The sequence below is a fragment of the Gracilinanus agilis genome, chromosome 6 (genome assembly GCF_016433145.1).
Source record: "Gracilinanus agilis isolate LMUSP501 chromosome 6, AgileGrace, whole genome shotgun sequence".
Taxonomy (NCBI): domain Eukaryota; kingdom Metazoa; phylum Chordata; class Mammalia; order Didelphimorphia; family Didelphidae; genus Gracilinanus; species Gracilinanus agilis.
In genome coordinates, this window is record NC_058135.1 from 298224740 (window position 1) to 298250130 (window position 25391).

General features: G+C 48.4%; 1 protein-coding gene across 1 annotated transcript in view; it reads left to right on the plus strand.

Moving 5' to 3' along the window:
- LOC123252855 (mucin-6-like) overlaps window positions 1-12365 on the plus strand; it is a 43053-nt gene extending 30688 nt beyond the window's left edge. The window contains exons 24-29 of the mRNA XM_044682089.1: window positions 289-351; window positions 2251-2563; window positions 7090-7365; window positions 8488-10034; window positions 11142-11247; window positions 11705-12365. Of these exons, the coding sequence (XP_044538024.1) occupies window positions 289-351; window positions 2251-2563; window positions 7090-7365; window positions 8488-10034; window positions 11142-11247; window positions 11705-11882 (2483 nt within the window). The 3' untranslated portion in view covers window positions 11883-12365. The remainder of the gene's footprint in view (window positions 1-288; window positions 352-2250; window positions 2564-7089; window positions 7366-8487; window positions 10035-11141; window positions 11248-11704) is intronic.
- The last annotated feature ends 13026 nt before the right edge of the window (window positions 12366-25391 follow it).

Sequence of the window (25391 nt, forward strand, 5' to 3'; positions counted from 1 at the left end):
GAGGGAAGGAAGGAAGGAGGGAAGGAAGGAAGGAAGGAAGGAAGGAGAGAAGGAAGGAAGGAGGGAAGGAAGGAAGGAGGGAAGGAAGGAAGGAAGGAGGGAGGGAAGGAAGGAAGGGACCCCAGCTGCCCTCACCTCAGTGGTTGGCCCCAGGGACCTTTGGCTTCTCCATGCATCCCCAGAGCTCCCCAGCACCCCCAGTCCCTGGCAGGCCCCATGGAGCTCCAGAAGGGACCCTCCCCCACCACCCACACACCTCTCACACTGCTCCCCCTACTTCCCTCATAGGCTGCTATAACTGCACGGTGGACCAGTACTTTGATCACGAGGATGGGCGATGTGTGCCCTGCTGTAAGTGTCTTCCCCCTCAACCTTCTGGGCCTGTAGCCTCACCCCATGGCCCTGGGCCATCCCTCCAGGCAGGACTCCTTCCCCCTGGCCTAGCCCCTGAGCTGGTGGGGCAGGACCACCTGGGGAGCGGGACGGTAGAAGCCCCTGCCCTTAGAAGGGCTTCCAGCCCAGAATCCTTTGGGCTCCCCAAGCAGATGGGCCTGGATTCGTGGGCACAGGGCCATCCAGAGGGGCTGTGAAGCAGGAGCCCAGGTTGGCGTCTCATACTATCCTGTCCTCTGAGCTGCAAACAGGGCTGGTGCTGGGCAGAGGCCCCCCAGGCCAGACAGGCAGGCAGGACTTGGGCCCACTTAGCCCCCAGGGCCTGTGGCCAGCAGCAGCAGCAAGGCTCCAAAGATGGGGGGCTTTCCAAGCACCCTTCCACCAAGTCAGCTGTCCCCCCTGCTTCCCGGCATACTTTTCCCAGGGTCTCCCCCTGGACATTTCCAGCTCTGGGCCGGGGCACCTTCCCTGTCCTCTGCCGCCTTCTGTCTTAGTATTGATACTGTGTATTGGTTCCGGGACAAAAGAGCCAGAAGTGCTAGGCAGGTTAAGGGTCACACAGCTAGAAAGTAACTGAGTCCAGATTTGAACCCAGAACCTCCTGTCTCTGGGCTGGCCATCTAGCTGCCCCCGGCTCTGAAGACTCTTAAAGCTGCCTCTTCCGAGAGGCTTTCTAGGATGCCCCTCCTGGCCCACCTCTTTCTTAAGGCACCCAGAGCACCTATAACGACTGGCCCCCATCGGGCCCCCATTTCCCCACTCTCCTCTGGGTTGGCAACGATGCCCTCCCGCCACCCAGAGCTCCCGGCCCCCATCTGCCCCCTTTTACCCGGAGGGAAGGGAGGGATTCGAGGGAAGCCGGTACCCAGGGGCCCTTGCCCCATGCTGCCCACGCTCTTGGAAAGGCTGGACAAGGGCAGCCGAAAGGCAGAGCCCCAGGGCCCGGCGGGGAGGGCCGAGCCTCAGGCCTCCTCCTCCTGGAGCCCACCATCTTCTGCTTCCCTTTCAGCTCGGGCACTCCCCTCGACGCCAGCACCAGCCACAACAGGTGAATGTAGCAAGAGTAGATGCCAAGGTGACTCAGGCCCCATTGTCCCTGGCCCTTGCCCTGTTCTGCCAGGGAGGTCCTTGTCCGTCCCACCAGTGAGGCTGCTCCTTAGCCCAGCCATGGCCTGTGAAGAAGCCCCGACTAGAGGGAGGCAGGGAGGCAGCCTGTGGCAGGGGCCAGAAGGGCCGGGCGGCTCGGCACCTCTTTGGCAGGCAGCGCCACGGAGGCTCCAGGGCCAGAGAGAGGGCGGAGAGATGCCAAGGGAGGCGTAGGCCGGGCGCGCAGGCGGCCGGGCAGCCCTCGGGGGGGAACGACGAAAGGAAGGCGAGAAGGACCCCGAGGAGCGCCAGGGGGCCGGGGGGCACCACAGGAGGGCCGGTAGGATCCAAAAGCTCCAGCTCGCGGTCTGTGATCTTGTGAGGACACCCGGAGGAGGGGGTGCTGCTCCTAGAGCGAGGCGGGGGACTATGAAGACTCTGGCCGGGGGGCGTCCTGGCTAGCACCCCGCAGGGACCTCGGGGACACGGCGGGGCGGGCTGCAGGGCCAGAGGGAGGCGGCGGGAGGCGAAGCCTTGGGCACGTCATAGTTTCCTTATCTGCAAAACGGGGATAGGCGCTCGCTCGGCCAGCCGGCCTCCCGGGGACGCGGCTCTCTCGAGTGGGTGCTGAATGAGAGCGCCCCGAGCTCAGGGCCCAGCAGCCACCCCGGACGTCACCCCCAGGCAGGCCCCGGAGGCAAGGAGAGGGGCCCAGTGGGTGGTGCTGAGCCCAGGCGGGGCACGGCTAACGCTTGGGCTGTTCCCCCTCAGGGCCGCACCCCACCACCACCCGCCAGAGCACCGGGGGAGCAGAGACCACCACAGTGTTCACTCCCCGGCCTCTGCCCAGCTCCCCCTCCAGCCCAACGTCGGGAAGGAGCACCGCAGCGGTCCCCAGCAGCACTCAGCCCAGGATCACAGGTGCCCGCCCTGCCCATCCCGCCCGCAAGGCTCCCCCTCGAAGCGAAGCTCAGCAGCGCTGCTGGCACCACGCAGGGGAAGCCCCTGGCATGAGGGTCCTCCAGCCTCTTGTCGGGGGGCCTCCAGGCCCTACCCAGCCCCGACTTCGGGCCCAGCACTCTGGGCCCTGGCACTGAGCTCCCCCTCCCGACTTCTGCTATTAGCTGCAGGAAACGAGAGGGCTGGACTCGGCCCGGGGCCTCTGCTCCCTGACGCAGCTGCGGGGGGCTCTGGCGTTGCTCGGGGCCTCAGCAGGCGACGGCGACCTGGGCATCTGAGGAATACCAGAAAGGGTCAAATCCCTCCTCAGACGGTAACGAGCTGGGCGACCGCGGGTGAGGAGGCTCACCCTCCGGAGCCTCGGTGAAGATGAGCAGAAATGTGGCCCGCCGTGTCTCGGGGGGCTGGGCGAGGGCGGGCGCCTGCACACCTCGGGGGGCTCCGGAAGCCCGCGGGCCATCCTGCTCCCCCTCTCTCGTATTTTTGAGTTCGTCGGTGAAGGGAATTCCTCCACCGGCCCAAACGTCTGGGCGTCGAGAGGGAAAGCAGCTGCCCAGGGCCTCTAGACACAGCATGGCCGCATTCGGCAAGTGCCAAAGCCCCAGGTGACGGCCACGATCATCCCACGTAGCCACTCGGCTGCGCCGCCTTTCAGGGGAGCTCCTCGTCTGCCCTGCCACACGCACCTGATGCCAGGGCAGGACCATTCAGACCTTCACGTCCACTCATGCCAGCCCAGGAACCTGGTCCCTTCCCACAGACTCCCAGAGGGTCACGGCCAGAGGGGGCCTCGAAGGCCCCCGGACCAGGCTTAGCCCCGGACGAGATGCCCTTCTACAGGGAGGGGTCGTCAGGTTTCTCAGAATGAGGCTGAATCCTCTTCCCCAAAAGGGCCCTTTAATAACGAGGCAAAAGCAAGCAACCTCCTTTGTAGTTATTATCTTTGAGGAAACGACTGACCGTTTCCGTGATTCATTCGTCCTCCTACCTCTCCTTTAGGGTTCCGGTGTTTAGGGTCCGATTCATTCTTTGAAATAAAAGCGATACTGTGTATTGGCTCCAAGGCAGAAGAGCGGTAAGAGCTGAGCAATGGGGGTTAAGGAACTACCCAGGGTCGTGCGACTAGCAAGTGTCTAAGGCCAGATTTGAATCCAGGACCTCCATTGGTAGTCCCGGCTCTAAATCCACTGAGCCACCTAGCTGCTCCCTCTCCAATTAATTTTTAATCCTTGTTTCAGTGGCTTTTTATCGAATATATTTTTTATTGCACCGTGGTCTGTAAATGATGCATTTGGGGCAGGTAGGTAGCTCAGCATAAAGACCAGAGCCAGGAGGTCCTGAGGTCAAATCTGGCCTCAAATACTTTGGAACTGCATGACCCTGCGTAAGTCCCTTAATCCCTTTTGCCCAGCCCTTATTGCTCATCTGCCTTAGAAACAATGCACAATAAGGTAAGTGTTTTTTTAAAAAGATGCATTTAATATTTATGCTTTTGTCTGTGAGTTTTTATTGATGCAATCCATTTTTGTGAAGGTGTCATACACAACTGAGAAATATCTACATTCCTTTATGTTCTCATATATTAATCTCCTGAAGGTTCTCGTGTTTAACTTCTCTACGATTCTACTCAGGAATTTCACTTTTTTTTTGCTTTTGTTTTCATTAGATTTATTTGTGTCTGAAAGTGGTCAACTAAAAGCTCCTACTATTGTAGTCTTATCGTTTATTTCTCCCTGTAACTCGTTTAGTTTTTCCCTTATTTAGATGCTGTGTTATTTGTTCCATATATGTTTAGTGTTGCTATTAATTAACTGACTTTGCTACCTTTTAGCAGAATGTCTAGAATCTTTTAATTGTTTTTTTTACTGTTGTTTTGTTTGAGATCATGAATGCTACCCCTTACTTCTTAGTCTCTTTACTTCTGTAAAGAGTGCATCTCACTGTTTCAAGTGTATTCCTTATAAACAACATACTATTGGATTTTGCTTTCTAATCCATCCTGTGATTCTCTTCTGTTTCATGGGTGAGTTTAATCCATTCATAATCAGTTTTGATTAGTTATGTTTTTCCCACTATCTTATTCTCGTATACTTTTCCTTCTCTTTTTATCCTGCCTCATCTTTATAAAGAGGAGGAGGAGAAGAGAGAAGTACCAGTGTTCCAGGTCTGGTGTAATGTGCTTCTTCTGTCCCTTTTCTCTTTTCTTCACTCAGGTTCATACCATTTCTTTTCTTTTAAACCCACCTCAAAACCCTTCCTCCTTAAGTCAGCGCTTGTTTTGCTTAAGACTGTCTTCCTTAGTCTACTCTTCCTCTTCTTCACCCTTGCCACTTCTTCCCTTTCCCACTTGGTTAGTCCATGATGACTGCTTACTCGTATTCACCTTTTCTCTATTTCTCAACTCCTGTCTTTCTCTTTCAAAATTTCTGTTCACTTCTGGTCTTTTCTTCAGGAACACTCAGTCTTCTGTTTCATTCCAGATCTACTTTTTCTTCTACAAAGTCATATTCGGTTTTTCTGAATGAATTCTTGATTGTATGCCTATACTTTTTACCTTCTGGGATATAGTTTTCCAAGCTCACCACTCCTTTCTAATGGTAGTTGCCAAATTTTGCTGGATCCTGATTATGGCTCCTCAGTACTTGTGTTCTTTTTGTCTGGATCTCTTAAGGGTTTTCTTTCTGACCTTGGCATTCTGGATTTGAGATATAATATTCCTGGGAGTTTTGTGTAAGGGTTTCTTTCAGGCTGAAAGTCACTGAAAAGTCAGGTTCTTCCTGTTTCTCTTTTGCCCTCTGGTTTGAAGGGATCTGGGCAGTTTTCTTTCATCATTTCTTGAAATCTGATGCCTCAGCTTTTCTTTTGGTCAAGGCTTTCAGGAAGTTCAGTTATATGTGCTGTTTTCCTTACCATTTCTTTTATTAATTTTTTTTATTTTTTTATTTTTATTATTGTTGTTGTTGTTGTTGTTGTTGTTGTTGTTGTTAAACCTTTACCTTCTGTCTTATAATCAGTACTATGTATTGGTTGCAAGACAGGAGAGCGGTAAGGGCTGGGCAATGGGGGTCAAGTGATCTGCCCAGGGTTACACAACCTGTATGTTGTCTGAGGTCAGATGGGAACCCAGGCTCTCCCATCTAGGCCTGGTTCTCAGTTCACTAAGCCGGCTAGCTGTCCCCACTTCTATTATTTCTTCCATCTCTTGACTTTGGTTTAATATTCCTCGAGGTCACTTTAGTTTAGTCACGTGGAAACTTTAGTTTCTAGTTGGCCAATTCCAATTTTCAGAGAATTTGATTCTTGGGTCCCTCTCGTTCCACGGTACTAAATCTGTTTCCAAATCTTCCATTACTTCCAGTTCTTGTCCTTTTTCCCTTTAGCGCTCTCCTTTGGCTTTCTTTTAAAATCATTTTGATCTCTTAAAAAACCCCTTTGGCTTTATCTCTTCCAGGAATTCTGGTTGGCCTGGTGCCCAAGCTGGGTTTTTGTTTGAGGCTTTGCTTGAAACCGTTTCCAAGTCATTCTCTTCTTTCAGTTTTGTGTGTTGGTGGCAGAGTTCTTTGTTTCATTTGTTGGCTTGCTAATTCTTCTAGCTACCTTCCTGACATTAGACTTTAGGCTGGGGTCGAGTAGCTTTTCTCCAATATTCCGAAGGAGCTAGTACACAAGTGTCTGCTTATTGGTGCATTTTGCAGGTTCTTATGAGCCCCAGCTCATTCTATAAGGTTCAGAGCTCTGGAGCACATCCTGGAGCACAGGACGTGATGGGGCTGCCTCCCACTACTTGCCCTGCTTCCACCTTTCCTACGTGCCTCCAGAGGCCTCAGTTTGTCAAGGAGCTCCCTGATACCCACTTGTCCTTCTCGTTAGAAGAGTTTCTCTTCTGTGTCCTCAGTTTCAGTTCAGGCCTCAGTTCCCTGAAACCTGCCCTTCCTCCCCAAGTCCAGGGGCCAGATTCCCACCTTCCTCTCTTCCGTCCCAAATTCCAAGATCTGAGACTGAGGAAAGGACACTGAGCTTGGCCACAGGCAAGACCAACCGGGGTCCAAATCCATCTTCTGATGCTCACCACCTACGTTCAAGGCAATAAGCTCCCTGAGTGAGCTAGGAAGTGCCTGAGACCAGATTTCTCAGCAAAGAAATGGGGATACCCCCCCGCCTGTCACCCTGACTTCCAGTGCTGCCCCAAGGGGTGCAGGAGAAGATCCCCAGTTGTTCTTGTTGGCCAGGCTTCCTCACCGGCCAGTGGCCCAGGTTCCTTTGAGCCAGTCTGAAGAGCTCCAGGACCCCCCTCCGTAGTTGGACCCTGTGCTAGGCAGCATTCTGGAAGCCTAGAGGGGGGACGGGATTGATACACGGAGGTGCCGTGATCATGACCGTGCCCACACGTGCACATAATGCACACAGTCCCTCTGGGTGGGCGGTCTGGGGCCCTGGGGTCAGGCTTGCTGGAGGCATTCCGGGTCTCACACCGAAGGCAGCGTTAGTGTGCCAGCTGGCACAGTGGCCCGTGGCGGGACACCAGAGGGAGACCCCCTGGGAGCGAGGGCATGCTCTGGGGAGAGGCTCAACCTTGGCAGAGCTACGAGGGAAGTCAGCAGCAGGAAGCACTGGTATGGCCATACACTGACGGGTCCCTGGTTCCCACAGCCACTCCTTGGGGCACCACCAACTCCACAGCAGCGGTCACCTCCTCAGCGCCCTCGGAAACCCCGGCCACCTTCCCACTGGGCTCCACGGTGAGGAGTTCCCCGACCACACAGGCCACTTCAGAGAGCCCAGGCTCCCTCCCAACGACAGCCACGCGATCCACAGCTCGGTCCACTGTGAGCACCACAGTAACCCCAGGGACGTTGCTATGGCCCACACTGACCACAGCCACATTGGCTGGGACCACGAGAAGGCCAGAGTCTCTGCTGTCCACTGGTGAGTGTTTTTCCCACTGCCCTGCCCAAGTTAACTCTGCAAACCATACTATGGTGTGATTGTGACTAAGCTGCCAGGCGATGGCAGCAATCTGGAGTGCTGGGAGGGCCACTGAGAAGAGGAACAGGGAGATGAACCCCTAAGCTTCTACCCTTAGCCCACGCGGCAGCCAATCGCAGCCAGTTGCCAAAATATAGTGGGCTTCCCGCCCTGTGGAGGGTGCCTCTGGGGTTGTCCCGGCCTCCCCCAAGCCCCAAGCGGCCTTAGAACTTTGCCTTCCACTGTGGCCAGCAGAGAGTTGTGCCACGGGGCCAGGACGCGGGGTCTGGGGAATGTCCCTCAGCGCCTCCGTGTCCCATCATCAGCCGGTGGGACGGTCCCTGAGCCAGCCCTGGTCAGAGGGGGAGACGAGGGATTGGGAGCTGGCTGGGCCAGAGGAAGAGAAGCTCAGAAAGTGGATGGTGCTCTGGGGTCTGCCATCAACTAGGAATCTGGGCCCCGAGGGCGAGGCCTTTGCCTCCATCTCTTCCCCAAGGAGAAAGCTTGCTTGGGTTAGATGAGGAGACCTGGCAGGTCCTAAGCAGCCAAGAAGGCGGAGGCCCAGCTGCCGGGCACCTGCCATGGCAGGCCACAAGACATGCCAAACCTTAGCAGAGGGGAATTTGCCCACTAGATTGGGAAAAGGGGAGACGTAGCCACGGTGTTGCTCAGGAGTCACAATGTGACCACACAGAGAGCCCAAAGAACCTCCAAAGGGGAGGCGGCACCAAGGGCAGATGCACCAGCTTGGGGCTCCTTCTGAGAGATGGGCAGCCGTCACGGGGCTCCAAGAACACTTCTGGCTGAAAGCTGGTGAAGTGGTCATGGGGGAAGCCCAGGAACAGGAAGGGAAATGAAAGTGGGCGCTCGTGTTTCCACAGGAGCTACCGAAAGCACTCACAAAGGGACAGCAAGCAAGCCCACGCCAACCACAACAGGCCACTTTAGCAAGACGCCAGCTCCTTCCACAGGGGCCAGCAGCAGCCCCAAGCCACAGTCAGCAAGTCCCAACCCAACATCGACAAATACACCCTACAGCACCCAAAGGTTGTCAGCTGAAACGAGCATGCCACACTCTTCCAGCTCACTCACGCTGACCACAGCCACTAGTCCAACTGCATCTACACCTACAGGGACTCCCACTCAGTCTCCCTACAGTACCACAACTTTACCACACACAGTCTCTTCAGGGAGCTCAACTCCTCCCCTCTCTACTGCTCCTTCCACATCCTCAGTCACAACACCCAGACACAGCACCACCAAACCCATTGCTAGCCTGACTACCACCACTGTCACTACTTCTGGCACAAGTGTCCCACACACAGGTACTATTCATACCTCCTCCACCATCCCATCCACAGGCACCTCCTACAGACCAAGTACTGTCCATTCCACCATCAGCACTGCTAGCATCACATCTACAGCTACCACAAAATCCACCACACATACACCACACAGTACCACCAGTCACCCATCAACACCTACATCTACCACTCTGCCTCAGACAACAATGACCTCTTCAGTTGTCTCTTCTGGTGTTCATACACTGTCTACTACAGCCAATAAACCCACAGCCACTAGTCCCACTGCATCTACACCAGTGAGGTTCCCCTCCACTGCAGCTTTTTCCCACACCACCACCACTTTTCCTGGGACGAAACCCTTTTCCTCCCCTACAAGCCCCTTCACTTCTCTCTTGCCTTCCACTCATGCAACCACCTCCCCTGTGACCTCTTCTAATGGAACCATTTCTTTCCCCCCTATGGAAAGCACTCCGTCAGGCCTCCCTGTTTCTCCTTCCATCTCCTCGTCCCCATCTTCTCCTGTCTCCACAGGCCCAGCCAGTAGCCTCTCCCCCTCTTCTACCACCCACTCCAGCCTCCTCTCCCCTCCCCTCTCCACCTCTGAAACTCCAGCCAGGACTACTCTTTTTCCTCCCATTCCCTCAGCCAGCCCTCCCCCCCACTCCAGCACTGTGTTCGAGACCTTCTCCACAGTGCTTCCCAACGTTTCAATGTCTACTGGGCTGCATACAGAGTATCCCCCCAGCACAAGTTCCGCCCACCCCCCGGCCTCCTTTTCCTCTCCTGTGTCTCCTTCTGGCCCAGGTTCTTCCCCCACTCGTGTTCCTGAATCTCCCACCATCCTCTCCACCAGAGTCACCAGTGCCACTCCCGGGCCCGTGTCCTCCTCCTTCCCACACTCCACCCTCCCTGCCTCCCCTTCCACTCAGGCTTTCCCATCCCGAGCTACGGCTTCCTCAGCTCCCGCCAGTCCAGTCACAGCCTCTCAGTTTCCCAGCATGGTGCCCTCGGCTTCCCCTCCCTCGGTCACTAGTGGGGTTCCTCCTCTGGCTTCCACAACCCCGGAGGCCACGTCTACCCTGAAGACGTCATTCAGCACCCCAGCTCTGCCCACTGCTTCCACCCGGTTTACCACCTCTCGGTCAACCACGCGCACCACCGGGCTGTCCACATCCCACCTGCCATCCTCCACCCTCGGGCTGACGCGCCCCTCAGTGCCCACCACAAGCCTGACATCGAGCCCTCCGGGGCCGGCGACGACGCAGAGCACCGGCCTCCTGACCAGCCCGGCCTCCTCCCCAGCCCCCTCGGCCCCAAGTTCCACTGGTAAGTGTGGGTTCTTAGCCATTGCTTCGGGCCCTGCGGCGCCAGCAGCTCTCAGCGCCCTTGGTGGGGGCCTGGGGAAGGGGGAGGGGAGCCCCAGCCTCCCGGGGGAATCCCCCCCCATTAGAGCCAGCCTGCTGGATGGACTCCCCGGCCATTTCGCTTGGTGCCTCCCCACCTTGTTGGGGCTTCCCTTTATCTTAGGAACATGGGGCAGGGGGGCCGGGCTCTCCAGAGCTGCCCCTCTCCCAGCTGCCAGGCGGCATGCTGAGCCAGCGGTGTCCATTGCGGGGGGGGGGGTGCCCAGCCTAAGGAGGACACGGCTGAGCCGGCATCCCGAGGAGAGCACCCGGCATGGTGAAGGCGATCAGGGCGCTCCTGCTCAGCCTGGACGAGATGAGGCTTGGGGGAACCTGCCCACGTCCCGAGGGGTCCGAATGACCATCCAGTAAATCTGCCAGATGTCAAAGGGCATCTCTAAGGCCAACTCTTTCTCCCTGGCCGCCCACTCACAGGTGGCGAGCCTGAGCGCATGCTGAGCCTCGGGCCATCCGCAGGGCTCTGTTCATTGGCCATGGTGCCTAGCCTGGGCCAGAGAAGTCTCTGTGTGGGTCTGGGGGCCGGGGGGTAATCCTAGAGGTAGCCTGGGGTGAAGAGAAGAGATGAGGACGCAGAGACGGGTTCAAATCCTGCCTTGAAGACCAGGCCTCGTTCTGAGCCCATTTCCAAATCTGGAATTTGTGCTCAGATGTCACCAGTGGTGGTAAGAGCCTCCGAGTCACAGGCCGTGAGCTGGCGACCACTGCGCGGCCTCAGGGAGCCACTGAAGGCCGGCTGGTCCTCAGCTGTGTCCTCAGGACCCTCAGGGCCCAGTGGGGCCTCCTGGGGAGCCCCTTCCCAGACGGCGGGGAGCGCCGAGGTGTGGAGCAGATCCAGCCCGGAGGCCAGAGCCATCGTGCAGGCTGGGAAGAGCCCGGCTGTCAGTGCTGGCCCAGTGAGGAGCCCCGAGGTCCCGAGCAGGCCCGGCACCCCCACAAAGCCCCGGAAGTCGGGGCGCGGCTCCCCCGGGACTTCTGCCTCCCTCGTGGCTAAGGCGCCGTTTCCCTCCAGCAGGCGCCTGCACTGTGAAAGAATACCCTGCAGAGATCACGTACCAAGGGTGCACGGTCAACACCACGCTGACCCGCTGCGAGGGCTTCTGCCCCTCCTGGTCCAGGTGAGTCCCCGAGAGCCCCCCTCCCCCTCCCCTGCCGGGCTCTGGATCCAGCCCCGCCTCGGGTGGCAGGGAGCCATGCGTTCTTGCTGGAGGTCCACCACGCCGGCTCAAAGTCCTCCCCCGGGGAGGATGGGCCCAGCACCTGAGCCTCCCCTCCTCCGCCCCAAGCAGAAGCCAGGTTCTTCCTTCACTGAGCCCCCACCTGCTCCTGGCAGAACTCAGCTTCTTAACCTGGACAGGGCAAAGGAAGGGTTGCCCTCAAGCTCACACCGAGACTTGGAGTTTCCATCAATGATTTCAAAGCCTCCTTCTGACACCAGAATGTCCAAGGGGCTCCCGACCCATCGAGGGTGAAGTAAATGGGGGGGGGGGAGTGCCAGGTGGGACAGGCCCCCCCCTGCCCCTGCACTGAGCCCAGCCCTGAGCGGGCGTGAGCCCTCCTCCTTGCTCTGACCAGGGTCAGCCCGGACACCCTGCAGACGGAGACGTGGTGTGGCTGCTGCCAGCCGCTCACCACCTACACCAGGGCTCTCCAGCTGCCCTGCTCGGACCCCGCGCGGCCAGGAAGCAGCCTCGTGGTCCACGTCCAGATGTTCAGCAGCTGCGTGTGCGAGCACCAGCACTGCCAGCCCTGAGCCGGGCCGGAGCCACCCCTTCACGCGCCCCCGACACTCAGGGCCCGGCCCGGCTGGCCCACCAAAGATGGGGTCCTCCGGACGGTAGGTCGAGCGCCATCGGAGATGCGGTGGCTCCCTCGCTCGGCCGGCCCAGGACGGACTGAAGGGAAGGGTGGGCGGCCTCATCATTCCCTGCAAATCATTCCCATGATCTCTCACCCCTCAGAATGCTGCTGTGCCCCGGCAGGCCAAGGACCCTGGAGCCGAGCGAGGGCCGGGGGCCTCAGGCACTGGAAGAGGGGGCGGGAGGCTCTAGCCTGGGGTGGGCGGGACAGCCCCCACACACGGAAGGCCCCAGGGTACCCCTCACAGGGCACAGCCAAAGGGCACTGCCATCATCCCCAGGAGGGTGGCATCCCCGAGCTCTGCATTCTGAGAGGCAGATGTAAATTTTTTAAATAAAAAAACCTTGACTAGACTAATAAACTGAATTGAAACCTACAGTCTGGGCAGTGGTTGGCGTCTGCTTGACTTCCTCTCCCGTCTCAGCCCGAACGGCCCGGTGGGGCGCAGAAGAGAGGCCCAGGCTGCTCCCCTGGACGGCTTGGGGCTCCACAGTTCTTCAGGCAGATGATTGTTAACAATAGCAATAGTAGCAGTAGCAGTAGCAGCGGCTCGTGCCCAGATGGCACCTATCACATGCCAGGAGCCTTACCATGATTACTTCCTGAGATCCTCACGACTGTGGGAAGGAGCTGCTCTTATGATTTCCACTTTATAGATGAGGAAACCAAGGCAGGCAGAGGGGAAGTGACTGGCCCAGGGCCACATAGCCAGCAGGTTCTAAACTAAGGTCTTCCAGACTAAGTCTAGAGCTCTATCCACTTAGTCCCTTTGGCATCCTTTCTTTTATTTTTTTAAAACGATGTACTTAGTAACCGCCACTAAAAACCAGCGCATAAAAGATTGTGTGCAGAGCCACAAAATCCACATTGTTTACAGTTTGTTTAAAGATGTGAATTCCATGCCGTGCTAACATAAACCTCTGCTTTAGAGTCCCCTTTGGATGGAGGCCTTTTACTTGGAGACTTGTTTTCTCTTGATTTTGTGGTTGTTTTTAAAAACCCTGCTCTGTATTCTGCTCAGTCTCTTTTCTTCTCTTCCTAAGTTTCCCATATTTCCTTTCCATTTCCAGTATTTGTCATTTCAGTAACAATATCATCCACTCCATTCAACTATCACAAGCTATTCAGCCATTTCTCCCATTCATTCATTGCCCGTGGGTTATTTTGTCCTTACAAACAAAGCTTCCATAGCCATTTTCATACAAATATCTTTTGACCCTCTCAATAGTACCTGTAGGGCCTGACCCTAGTATGGGAGCTCTAAGTTAATAAGCATGAACGATTTTAGAGCCCGTAATGTATAATGCCATCTTGCTTTCTAAAAAAAATCATCGGTGGCTGGCTTGGTCCTTATGTGACAGGCACAATCTGTGCTCTTTCCAAAACCAAGTCTTTCCAGCTTGGTCATACCCAGTGGAACCCATCAGGTATAAGGGTTAAAAATAAGAGGTAGGACTGAATATATAAAAATATGGTCGCCGAAATTATTACTCAAGTCAGAATGACTTTATAGCAATTTATTTACAAAACAGAGATAAAGAGTGAAAGTAAGGAAATCAGAGAGAGAGTAGATCATTACTCCTGCCCCGTGTGAATCAGGAAGGGCTTCAGAGGCCCCAGCAAAGAGGGCCCAGAGGTAAATTAAGCAAGGGTTTTAGCCACAAGGCCTCCTCCAAGACGAGCCTCTCCAGAGGCTAGTACCTCCAGAAAAAGCCAGGAAAGGGAGTCAGCCTTTTTCACTCATCGATGGGGGCAGTTCTAAAGGAAAAATCAAAGAGTAGTCTGAGGTCCCAGCAGGAGCTCCTTCAAGGTCAAGTTTGAAGGTGAAAGACCTGATTACAAGAAGTTCTGGACACTTTTAAAGACCCTCCTTTCATCACTTCCTGTGCCTTCCTTCCACTTTACATGGACCAATTGCAGCTATAGCTTTGCTTAGGACTGCCCAGGGGGCAATCAGTGGGGTTTCTGATTTATCAACCACTATCGCACACGTGGGTCACAGACCTCCCCATACTCAAGGATAAGAGGGGTGTATACGCTTCTGGTGATTAAATCTAAAAATGGGCAGGGGAGAGTTAATCCCATCTTCACACAAGAATCCAGGAAGACCTCCATAGAGACTTTTTGAGAATATTTATGCTCTCAAAGCCATTGCTGTCTCACCAGAAACTGTGCTTAGATTTTGGGTATGTTCAGGCTTAGATCTACTACTAACCTCATGCAGGGATGTGTGGGCTCTGCCAGCAGCTCTCATCTAACACATCTAAGGTTCTACTATCCTCTTAACTTCTTTCTTTATGTTTTCAGGAGGGGAAAATTAAGTCCCCCGTTATTATCATGTTGTTATCAATTTCCTTCTGTATCTTATTTAGTTTTCCCTTTAAAAACAGGCGCAATAACTCTTGGTACACACAGGTCCAATACTGATAATGCCTCTTTATCCACAGAACACCTCTTTCCAACATAAGTTATCTATTCATCCCTTCCAATGACATCCATTTTACCCCAACTCTGTCAGAGATCATGACTGTTCCCCATCTTTTCTGATCTGCTGAGACAGTATTCTGTCTCTGTCTCTCCCTCTCCCCTGTCTTTGTGTCTCTCCCGCTCCCCTCTGACTCTGTCTCTCTCTCTCCTCCCCATCTGTAATGGTAAGGCACCAGGGATGTTAACTATTATTATTAAAATGTAACTAAGTGGTTTGTGGGTTCACACTGGGTTGAAGGAGAGAGAGGACCAACCAGGATAGGGAGACCAGGGTTTACTGCCAAGCTGTTAACTGTTACAGGAATGACAGTTGGGCCCAACAGTCACTCAGCCCACCTAGGCTAGGGTCTATGGAACCAGCAGGCAAAAGGTAAAAGTATATAACAGTTTAATTGAGGAAAATAATAATGAAGGATGGGAATAAGGAATTCTATACTTACGACCTAAGGGCAAACCACAGGGGCAAGGGAAGGACTTGACTACACTATCCTATTGACCTAAGCCAGGCAGGGCCCAAAGGAAGCAGTACTGAAGTCACAAGGAAAGCTCCTCCAAACCTGGTTCCAGACAGGTTTGGTCAGCTCAGCTAAAGGGCCTGAGGATGGCTTTCAATTGGGGTCCCATGGTAAATCCAAGGATGGTCACAGGATGCCAAGAGCCAACACCACCAGGTGATCCAAGGTACCCAGGTAGGGAGAGTGAGCTTGAAATGCTGTCCACCAGATCACAAACCACTTCCCCACTTGGTGCTGCTCTGCAGGTCTGCTGTCCACTGCTGAAAGCCTCCACCTCTCTCAGGATCCCAGGGAATCTGGATGCAGCTTTTCCCTAACTCTAAGATCTCCCAGGGTTAGCAACAGTTATGTCCCCGACCACTAATGGAGTCTCTCTCAGAGTCCAAGCCCCACTTCCTGCTCCTTCATTCCATCTTGGAATCTTCCAGCTCTTCCTGCTAGGTCCAACACTAATACTAAATTAATCTTCCTCACAACAGTTCCCCCCTTTGCACAAAGCCAAAATTAACAAAATTTTGGTATTTGTGCACTACAAACTAAACTAAAATTCTAACCCAAAATAACAAACAACCTACACTAACTCTATACTCTCTAACACTATCCTACTCTACCCTACACTACAGATTTCAACAAGGAAAGGTAAAAGGATAATACATTGAACAGTTACATAGTTCAAAGCATAAAACAACAACAATGCAAAATTTCCAATAAAATCAGCAAAATCAACAGCAAATATGAAATATCAACACAAAAGTCAAAACAAACATCACACATAACTCCTATTCTAATACAGAAATATCCTACCAACTAATAAATGCAAACCAGATGTGATAGGTAATTAGTGTCTCGTGGAGCTTTTCCTATCCATGGTTGCTGACCATACAATAGTTCAAACAGTGACAAATGTGTTTGACTATTTGGTTGACTTCTCAAATAGAAAAGTGCCATAGGTAAAACATCTGGCCATTTAAGATGACTTTCTGTACACAGCTTCCCAGTCATTGATTTCAGAGATTGATTGGTACGTTCCACAGCTCCTGATGATTGAGGTCAATATATGGAACAGAGGTGTCTCTTAATTCCTAACACCTGGTAGATTGCTTTAAAATAGAATTTGCAAAATGACTACCAGAGTCAGACGAGATTATTGATGGAATAGAGAACCTTGGAATTATCTCCCTCAATAGCATCTTTACTACAAAAGCTGCATCATTTTTCTTGGCTGGGAATGCCTCTGACCATTTAGTCAGCTTGTCCCCTATCACAAGTATGTACCTATATTGTTGACATCTTGGCATGATGACATAATCTATCTGTAGGCACTCAAACGGTGTGACTGCTAGTGATTTTCCTCCATAGGCTTTGGTCTTAATTATAGCCTTGTTGTATTGTTGACACACTACACAAGTATCACACACTCGTTTGGCTTCAGTTGTCACACCTATTGCCATCCAGCTTTTGCGAATTGTTTCTACAACTCCTAAAACTCCATAATGGCTTTTCCCGTGCACTGCTGCACATGCAGTATGGTGCAGTAATTTCAGCAAAAATGGTTTACCAGAGATTGATATCCACACTCCATTCACTAGAGTGGCTCCAAGATTTTTCTGCCAATATTCCACTTCCTTTTGTGAATAAGCTTGGAGTAGTTCATCTCTATCCACTAAGGCTAAGTGAAATACAGCTTTTGGTCCACATCTGGCTGCAAACTTCACAGAAATGTCAGCTCCGTGATTGCCTATCTGTACTGGTCCCCTTAGCTTTTGATGTGCTCTGCAGTGAATGACAGATAACTTTGATGGTAACTGTATGGCCTCTAACAATTCGCTTATCAGTTTCCCATATGCTATTGCTTTCCCATTAGATGTTATGAACCCTCTTTTCTTCCAAATTTCTCCTGAAAAATGCACAATCAAAAAAGCATACTTCGAGTCTGTAAAAACATTAACATCTTTATTTTTAGCAATTTTGAGTGCTTGTACCAATGCAACGATTTCTGCCCCTTGAGCCGAGATGTCTGGCCCAAGTGCTGCATACCATAGGGTTTCATACTGGGTAGTGACTGCTACTCCTGAAACTCTTTGCCTATTATGATGGTAACTCGAGCCACCACAGAAAAGTGTAAGGTTGGCTTCTTCCATAGGAATATCAGAAAGATCTTCTCTAGCCTTTTGTACTAATTCTAATGTATCCTTACAAATATGAAGGCTATCCCCTTCTAATGGGAGTTCTGGGATAAGAGTTGCTGGATTAATGGATTTACACTTATGGAAAGTTAAGTTCTCATTGGTTAACAAAGTTGCTTGGTACTGAGAGAGACACTGAGAAGTAAAAGCCTGCAGATTTGCATTCCTCAGTGTGGTTTCAAGTTGGTGCTGGGAATACAATCTTAGCTCCCCTCTCAGGACCAGCTTAGAACTCTTCCTAACCATCAGAGCTGCCGTAGCAATTATCTTTAAACAGGAAACCATTCCCTGGATAACTGGATCTAGAGTAGAACTGTAATAGGCAATGGGTTGCAAACTGCTTCCTAAGTACTGTGTGAGCACTGCACAAGCTATTCCCTTATCCTCATGGATGAACAAATGAAAATTTTTGTTGTAATCTGGAATGCCTAGTGCAGGAGAAGAAAGAATTGCTGTCTTTAGCTTCTCAATGGCATGCCTGTGTTCTCTTGTCAGCTTCAGTGGTTCTTTGATGTCTTTCCTGGTTAACTCTGTTAAAGGCTTTGATATTAGAGAAAACCCAGGTATCCACTGTCTGTAGAAGCTGGTCATGCCAATTATTGCTCTTAACTGCTTTTCGGTCTTAGGTAAGCTGAGTTTTTGTATATCTTCAATTCTCTTCTTTGATATACTTCTAGTTCCACCTTGCAATGTGAACCCTAAAAACTCAATTTTCTATTTTACCCACAGAACTTTGTTTCTGGATATTTTATGTCCTCTCTTATACAGTTCTTCTACCAGATGAATGCTATCCCTTTGACAAATATCTCCTGTTGGTGACATTAGTAGGATGTCATCCACATAATGCACCAATTTGATTGCAGTGAAAGATATGGATTCAAGATCTTTTTGCAATATTTGACAGAATATGCTCACAGAATTTTTGAACCCTTGGGGCAAAAGACTCCATTGTATGGTTTTGTTTTCCCAGGTGAATGCAAACAATCTTAGACTGTCCTTGTAGATTGGAATACTAAAATATGCATTGGAAAGATCAATGACGGTGTAGAACCTTGAGTTCAGTGTAATCCCTGCAATTATTTGTGATTGACTTGGAATAACTGCATGGATCTCTTCCACATATGCATTTATTGCTCTAAGATCTTGCACCATTCTCCACTGGATGTTACCATTAGCATCTAACTTTGTCTTCTTGATTGGTAAAATAGGAGTATTAAATTCTGAAAAACCATGCACCTGTATGCCTTGATCTAATAGGCCTTGGATTATGGGTTTTATTCCAGCCACAGCCTCTTTGCTTAGTTTAAATTGAGGAATTCTAGGTGGTGACATTCCTCCTTTCACCTTTATCTTCACTGACTTAGCAGATAGGATCCTACCCACGTCTGATGAACTCCCAGCCCAGACTCCTACGGGTAGTGTATCTGGAATCTTGTATATGCTGTCTTGATCCAGTACTAAGATTGTGTGATCTTCTGCTATCCTATCTAAGCACAGGTTAGGATGATGTTTCAATAACCTTTTAGGAAGATGCAAATATAGTTCCCCATTTGGCTCACAGTAAATTGTTGCTGCTAGTTTACATAGGATATCTCTACCTATGAGACTGGGCATGATGGTAACAATAAGAATTGATGGTCAAATTCTATTGGTCCCAACTTCACCATCTTTGGTTGAAACTTTAGTGCAGTTTGGGGTATGCCTGATGCTCCTTTCCCTATGACTGATCCAAGCATCTCACAATCTCTAGGGAGATCCTTTAAACAACTTATATCTGCACCTGTGTCAATGATTCCACTAATACATTCTCCATTAATCTGGATAGTGATCAATGGTTCTTTATTGTCATTGTTGTTATGCAAAGGAAACATCTGTGTTTCTTCCTTCAGTGGCAGGATAGTACTGGCTTCAGAATTTAATGCCTCTCTGTTAGTAGGTTCACGGTAGTCAAAACAAGAATTCACTTCCTGAAAAATGCCTGACTTCATGAGCATTCCTTCTGTAGTATCTGATTCTGCCCCTCCCCCTTGCTGCTTGTCTTCAGAGTCTAGAGGACAAAATGGCTTCTCTTGGATCACAGTTTGAATGTTAACAGTTTCTCCCACCATTCCAGGGCATTGTAAGTCTCTAATCATGGCTCCAGGGATAGGATTAGATGTATTTTCCTCCCCTCTCACCAAGACTTGAGGTCCCAGCCCTGTGTGTGTGGTATTTTGTAAGTTACAGGCACTCTCGGGTGAGTCTGCCTGTGGAAGCCTCATTTTAAAGATGCCAATCTTTTTTACTTTTTATTTTGCCGGCTGCTTTGAAATCACACTTGCTACACTGTATCTAGGCTTAAAACTCTCAGCCTCTGGGTTTAGACAGAAATGTATCTCTTTTGCTGTTGTGGTGCTCTCTGAGCTAGAGGCTCCATTTTGATAGCAGGTGTTCCACTAAGTAACGCTACATGTTTCTCTTTGGCTAAGCACTGTTCTAGGGGGTTGGGATTGTTTCCAAGTCCTTTCCCTAAGCTACTCACATTGCTCAACATAGCTAATGTTTCGCTATTCGCAACAATGTTACATTGATTTCCTAGCCCAAATTTTAAAGCATTTGCAATTAGGTTTATGTCAATATTTTTCACTCCTTCCTTAGAAGTGTGTGAAACTCCAGTGCTTCCCACAAGAGATTGTTCCTTCCCATAAATATCTCTATGCAAGTCTCTTATTTCATTTTTCATCTGTAATTCAGCAGTGGACTTCTCCCTATTCTCAAATGTGGTGTATTGGTTTCCTTCAATACTTTTCAGCATTAAAACATTAGCCTCATTCTCTCTTTTCAGCTGTCTGCTCTCTGTATCTGTCTTTTCTCTTTGTTGGTGTGTATTACAGATTAACCTTCATTGTGAAACATTCCTTGGCCTTGCCCCTAATTTTAAAAATTTCTCCATTTCACCTAGAGATGGCTTATCTGATTTCTTGCAATCACGTTGGCAACAAGCTTGTGATTTTTGTGACTTGCTTGCCCAATTACTATTTACTATTATCAGATCTATCTTTGCTAAAATCGATTTGCTTTCTGAACCTACATTCCCTTAGGAGATGGCCTAGCTTCTTGCATAGATAACATCTAGGAATTGAATTATTGGACTTCTTCTGATTGTAATAGTTAGTTTTGGATCTAGACTCTCTATTTTTGGTAATTTGTAGAGCAAAATTCCTAAACTCCTTTCTATCTCAAATCTCGTCTTGTTTCTCGTAACTCGTTTCAAATCCTGTATTGTCCTGTCTTTATCAGAGTCCAGCTCATGTCTAATTTGTTGTTCTTTTTGTCTAGACTCATGAATGTACGTGGCATGTTTCCTGATTTCTTCTAATGACAATTCCTCCCATTGTGGACAATTCTGTCTAAAGTATACTTGGATAGGCACACTTGTTCCTTTTATAAACTGTCTCTTAATATGAGGTAAAGCTTCTTCAGCTTGATCTCTATTAAACCCTAGTAGATTCTCAGAATTTTCCATTAATATATCTAGGAATAAACTTGGATGCTCTTCCTCAGATTGCCTCATCTTCTCAAACTTGCTCCAATGGTTAAGACGTTTCCCATGAATTTTTACACCTTCTAAAAGATCAGATCTACACTTAATTAAATCTCTCGTGCTAGCCGGTGAACTTAAATCAATCGCTGAATGGTCCGTAGGCCAGTCCATCAAATTTACATTGCTTCTTGTCTCATCTATGAACCTAGCCTTCTCACTGGGGGTAAAGAATTCATCGAGGATAAATTCAACGTCCGAATACGAAGGATTAAACAAGCTAAATGTCCTTTTTAGTTCTTTAGCTGCCTTATATGGTGATAGGAAGAATTTGGGAAGTCTTCTCCTCAACACCTCCAAATGCCTTATAGGTCTTCATATTCACTGCCTCTCCATAAGTTCTAAACTGGGTTTGATAAATTATGTGTAGCAAGGTCACAGTATCCGGTGCCATTGCTCCTTCTTCAGTCTGAGTAGCTGTCCCTGTTTCAGTATCATTGTCAGTCTCAGTTTGTGTACTAGCGTTAACTATTTTCTTTTTGGGAGTCAGTTTGACTTTAGGAGTGTACATGCCCTCAATTATTTCAAGTTGTAAGATGGTATGCTTGCCTAGCTCTTGTTATTAGTCTCTATCATCAGTTTCATCTGTTCTTTCATCATTGAGATCAAATCATCCTTGTCAAGTTTGCCTTTCCCAAACAACAGAGAGTATACTTTCTTCATTGCCATTAATCCCTAAATCATGGTAACTAAAGCCAGTATTACCACTGGCAAGTAAGATAGAAACTCTGCCAGGGTTATGGTCAAGTACTTATATGTATCATAGATGGTCACCAATTTCATTAAGTAATCTGGAATTATGCAGAACCACAACTTCATTACACCCTGTGTGAATGAGTAGAGAAACATAGCTAGGGTACCCAAGATAAAATAAATCCTTAATATCCCCATTATTCTTTTCTCTTTCTACTTTGTAAAGGTTCTGAATATGCTTGAGTACAAAACTTCCTCACTAGTGCTTCTATCTGATGTGAACAATAGATCATTAAAGAACATCCCAAACTAGATCAGCTGACTTCTGGACTAACACAGCTGCTGCTGCTACCTCCCTTAGACGGGGTACTGTCCCCGCAGCTATTGGATCTAATTGACAGCTGTAATACCCAATTGGACAATAACTTTGTCCAAGAGTCTGTGTCAACACACCAGAAGCTATACCCTTTGTTTCGTTGACAAACAGCTGAAAAGGTTTCTCATAGTCTGGGATTCCTAACGCAGGTGCAGATAAAACGGCTTCTTTCAGCTTATCCAAGGCTAATCTATGTTCAGGCTTTAGTTTCAGAGGTTCTAGTTCAGTATTCCTGGTCAGATCTGTTAAACACTTAGTAATCTCACTATATCCAGGAATCTATTGTCTACAGAAACAGAATAGCTCTAAGCTGTTTTTTGGTTTTAGGTGCACTCAATTTCTGTATGTCAGCTATTCTCTTTCGTGTAATACTTCTGGAACCCTCTGACAACACGAATCCGAGATATTGCACCTGGGGCAAAATGAATTGTAATTTTGCTTTGGAGATTTTATGTCCTTGTTTATACAATTTAATCAAAAGAATCTTGCTATCCCTAAGACACACCTTTGCATTTGGGGATGCCAAAAGAATATCATCCACAAAATGCACCAATTTACTCTCTTTAAATTTAATAGTTTTTAGATCTCGATTTAGAATTTGAGAGAACTTGGAAGGCATCAGTATACCCCTGTGGGAGACGAGTCCACATCCACTGAGTCTTCTCCCAAGTGAAAGCAAAGATCTTTTGAGAATCCTCATGAATTGGTATCGAGAAAAATGCAGAACATAAATCTACCACAGTGAAATATCTAGCCTGACTTGGAATGGAAGAAATTATAGCAGCTGGACTTGGAACAACTGGATGTGTTTTGATGACATAATCATTTACCGCTCTTAGATCTTGAATAAATCGGTAAACAGGTTGGCCATCTTCATCTGGTTTTGGCTTCTTTATAGGCAAAATTGGTGTATTGTACTCAGAAAAGCATGGTATTATTATCCCTTGTTGGATTAGGGACTCAATAATCAGGCGAATACCATCTATTGCCTCCTTAGTCAAGGGATATTGAGGCACACAAGGAACTGGTCCTTCCTTTGTCCTAACCCTGACTGGAGTAACTGATTTTAGCAACCCAACATCTGTAGATTATCTTGACCACAAATCCTTAGGTATATCCTCAGGTATTGGATAGATAGTACCTAAGTCATCCTCTGTACTGCTAGAATCTAAGAAAAGCAATGGAAAGGCCTTTAAAGATTCCTCTGGGAGATGCAAAGAAATATCACCAGATTCAGTACATTGGATTGTAGCCCGTAATTTACACAACAAATCCTTCCCAACAGATTCATTGGATATTCTGGAACACACAAAAATGCATGTTCTACCAAAAGGAGTCCTAGGGTTACCATTTTTGTTTGCAATTTAGCTACTTTCTGAGTTACACCTGTAGCACCGACATCCATTGTACCAACAGCTCTACAGTTCTCAGGAAAGCTTTGCAAAACTGATTTACTCGCGCCCGTATCCACAAGAAGGTCGTAAATCTGATCTCCAATAGTCAGAGACACGTATGGTTCAGTACTATTGGGAGGTTGGAAAGTTTCCAACACAGGAGCTAAAACAGAACAAAGCTCAGCCATTTCCTGTCCATCCAACGTAACATCGTCTCAAATTACAGAATTTTCCCAGGATTTTACACCTTTGGTCCTTTTCACCTCTATTCTGGTATCATTGTTCTTATTTACAGTCAAATTATCCTTAATCAAATCACAATTCCTATTATTCTTCTTAATTCCACAATTTCTGGAACTTCTAACACCATTTACAACACTATTTCTCTTTTTCTCACCATTATTTTCGAAACTAATCAAATTATTATCAACACCATATAAATCATCATCAATCTTAATCAAATTATTACCAAGACTAGTTAAATTACTACTACCAGTGGGTAAAGTACCATTAACATTGGTTAAAGTACTATTTGCACCATTATCAGTAGTTAATTAAGATAATTTAACATTAACACCATTCAAATTATCATTAATTATCATCAAATTATCACATTGATTAAACTATCATTGATTTCATTTAAATTAACACTGATCAACTCGTTACCATTATTAAATTCTTATTATCACCATTCAAATCAATATTAACACCAAGTGCACCATTTCCATTATTCACAATTACATTATCATCATCTTTAACACATACAATTTCATCAACATTCACTTTAGTCCCATTACCTTGATCAATCACTTCTGAACTTCGGGCACACCTTCATAATGAAGCTGTCCCTCCATTCATGTTACCATTATTAATGTTCCCCTGTACAACATGGCTAAATTTCGGCCTTTCTCCAACCCGTATGTAATCCTGCATTGTTGCCAAATTAGGAGTTTGAGCACCTTGGCAGCATGAATTCTGGCATTGGAACACATTTTGCTGGCCATTTCCATGATTAAAACCATTATTCCAGTTATTTCCCCTGTATCTATAATTATTATTAAACCGATTAAATTCATTGTTATTACTGTTGTACCTCTGCCCATACGATCTCCTTCTATATCTACACTCCCTTGCAAAATGTCCAATTCGGCCACAAACATAACAGGATTGCTGTTTCTGATTCTTTGTGTATGTATTGCCACTGGTCTTATAATTATTGGCATTATTCTTCTTCTCTGCTGCCCTTAATGCTGCCACTGCCTTAATTTCATTTATCTCTTTCTCATTGGCTCTAGAATTCATCTACCTTAACTGCTTCCTAAGGCTTTCAATTATGGTATCTTTTTCAACACTTCCCCTTTCTTTCTCCTGTGCAAACACATAAATGGCTTTTTGTTTTAACTCATCCAGGCTCAAAAGTTCCCAATCAGGGTAATTATCTGTAAAGAACTTCTTAACCTAGGGAACAGAATTCCTAACAAATATTCTCTTAACATGTTCACGGTGGTAACTTCTAATATATTCATATTCAAATACAATTATTTGATCTAAGAAAGTTTCAGGGGTCTCTTGTGCAGTCTGACTGATTCTCTCAAATTTAGACCACATGTTTGGACGCTTTGAGTGTTTCTCCATGATTTTTATTAATGACTTTCTCGCCTGTTTTAAGATTCGGTATAATGGAACTGAATTGAGGTCCAGTTCCTCCCAGGCTACTGGCCATGATGTCATTCCTTCCGTGTTCCTGGACTCTTCAACAAACTTGGCCCTATCATGATTTGACAAGATCTCCCCCAACACATACCAGCAATCTTCAAAGTCAGTGTCATGGGCTTTTATAAATGCCTTAAAGATCTTAACAAACTTCCCAGAATCATTGTAGAAATTTGGGATCTTTCTTTTTAAATTCTCTACATCCTCTGATCTAAACCTTGTATGTTGCCTCACATGGGTTTATCACCCTTGCTTTGTGTCTGCTGTTCCAATTCTACCTTAGATTTATCTCTATTGCCAGTAATACCAGTTTGTGTAAATACAGCCATATTGTCATTAACAGTAAGATTAAGAGGTTGACCAGAACCACCACCATTCTGCATGTATAATTCCAGATTATCCATCTTGATTTGTAATATCCTCAACATTTGTTTAGTTTCTGAGCCTCTACAACACCA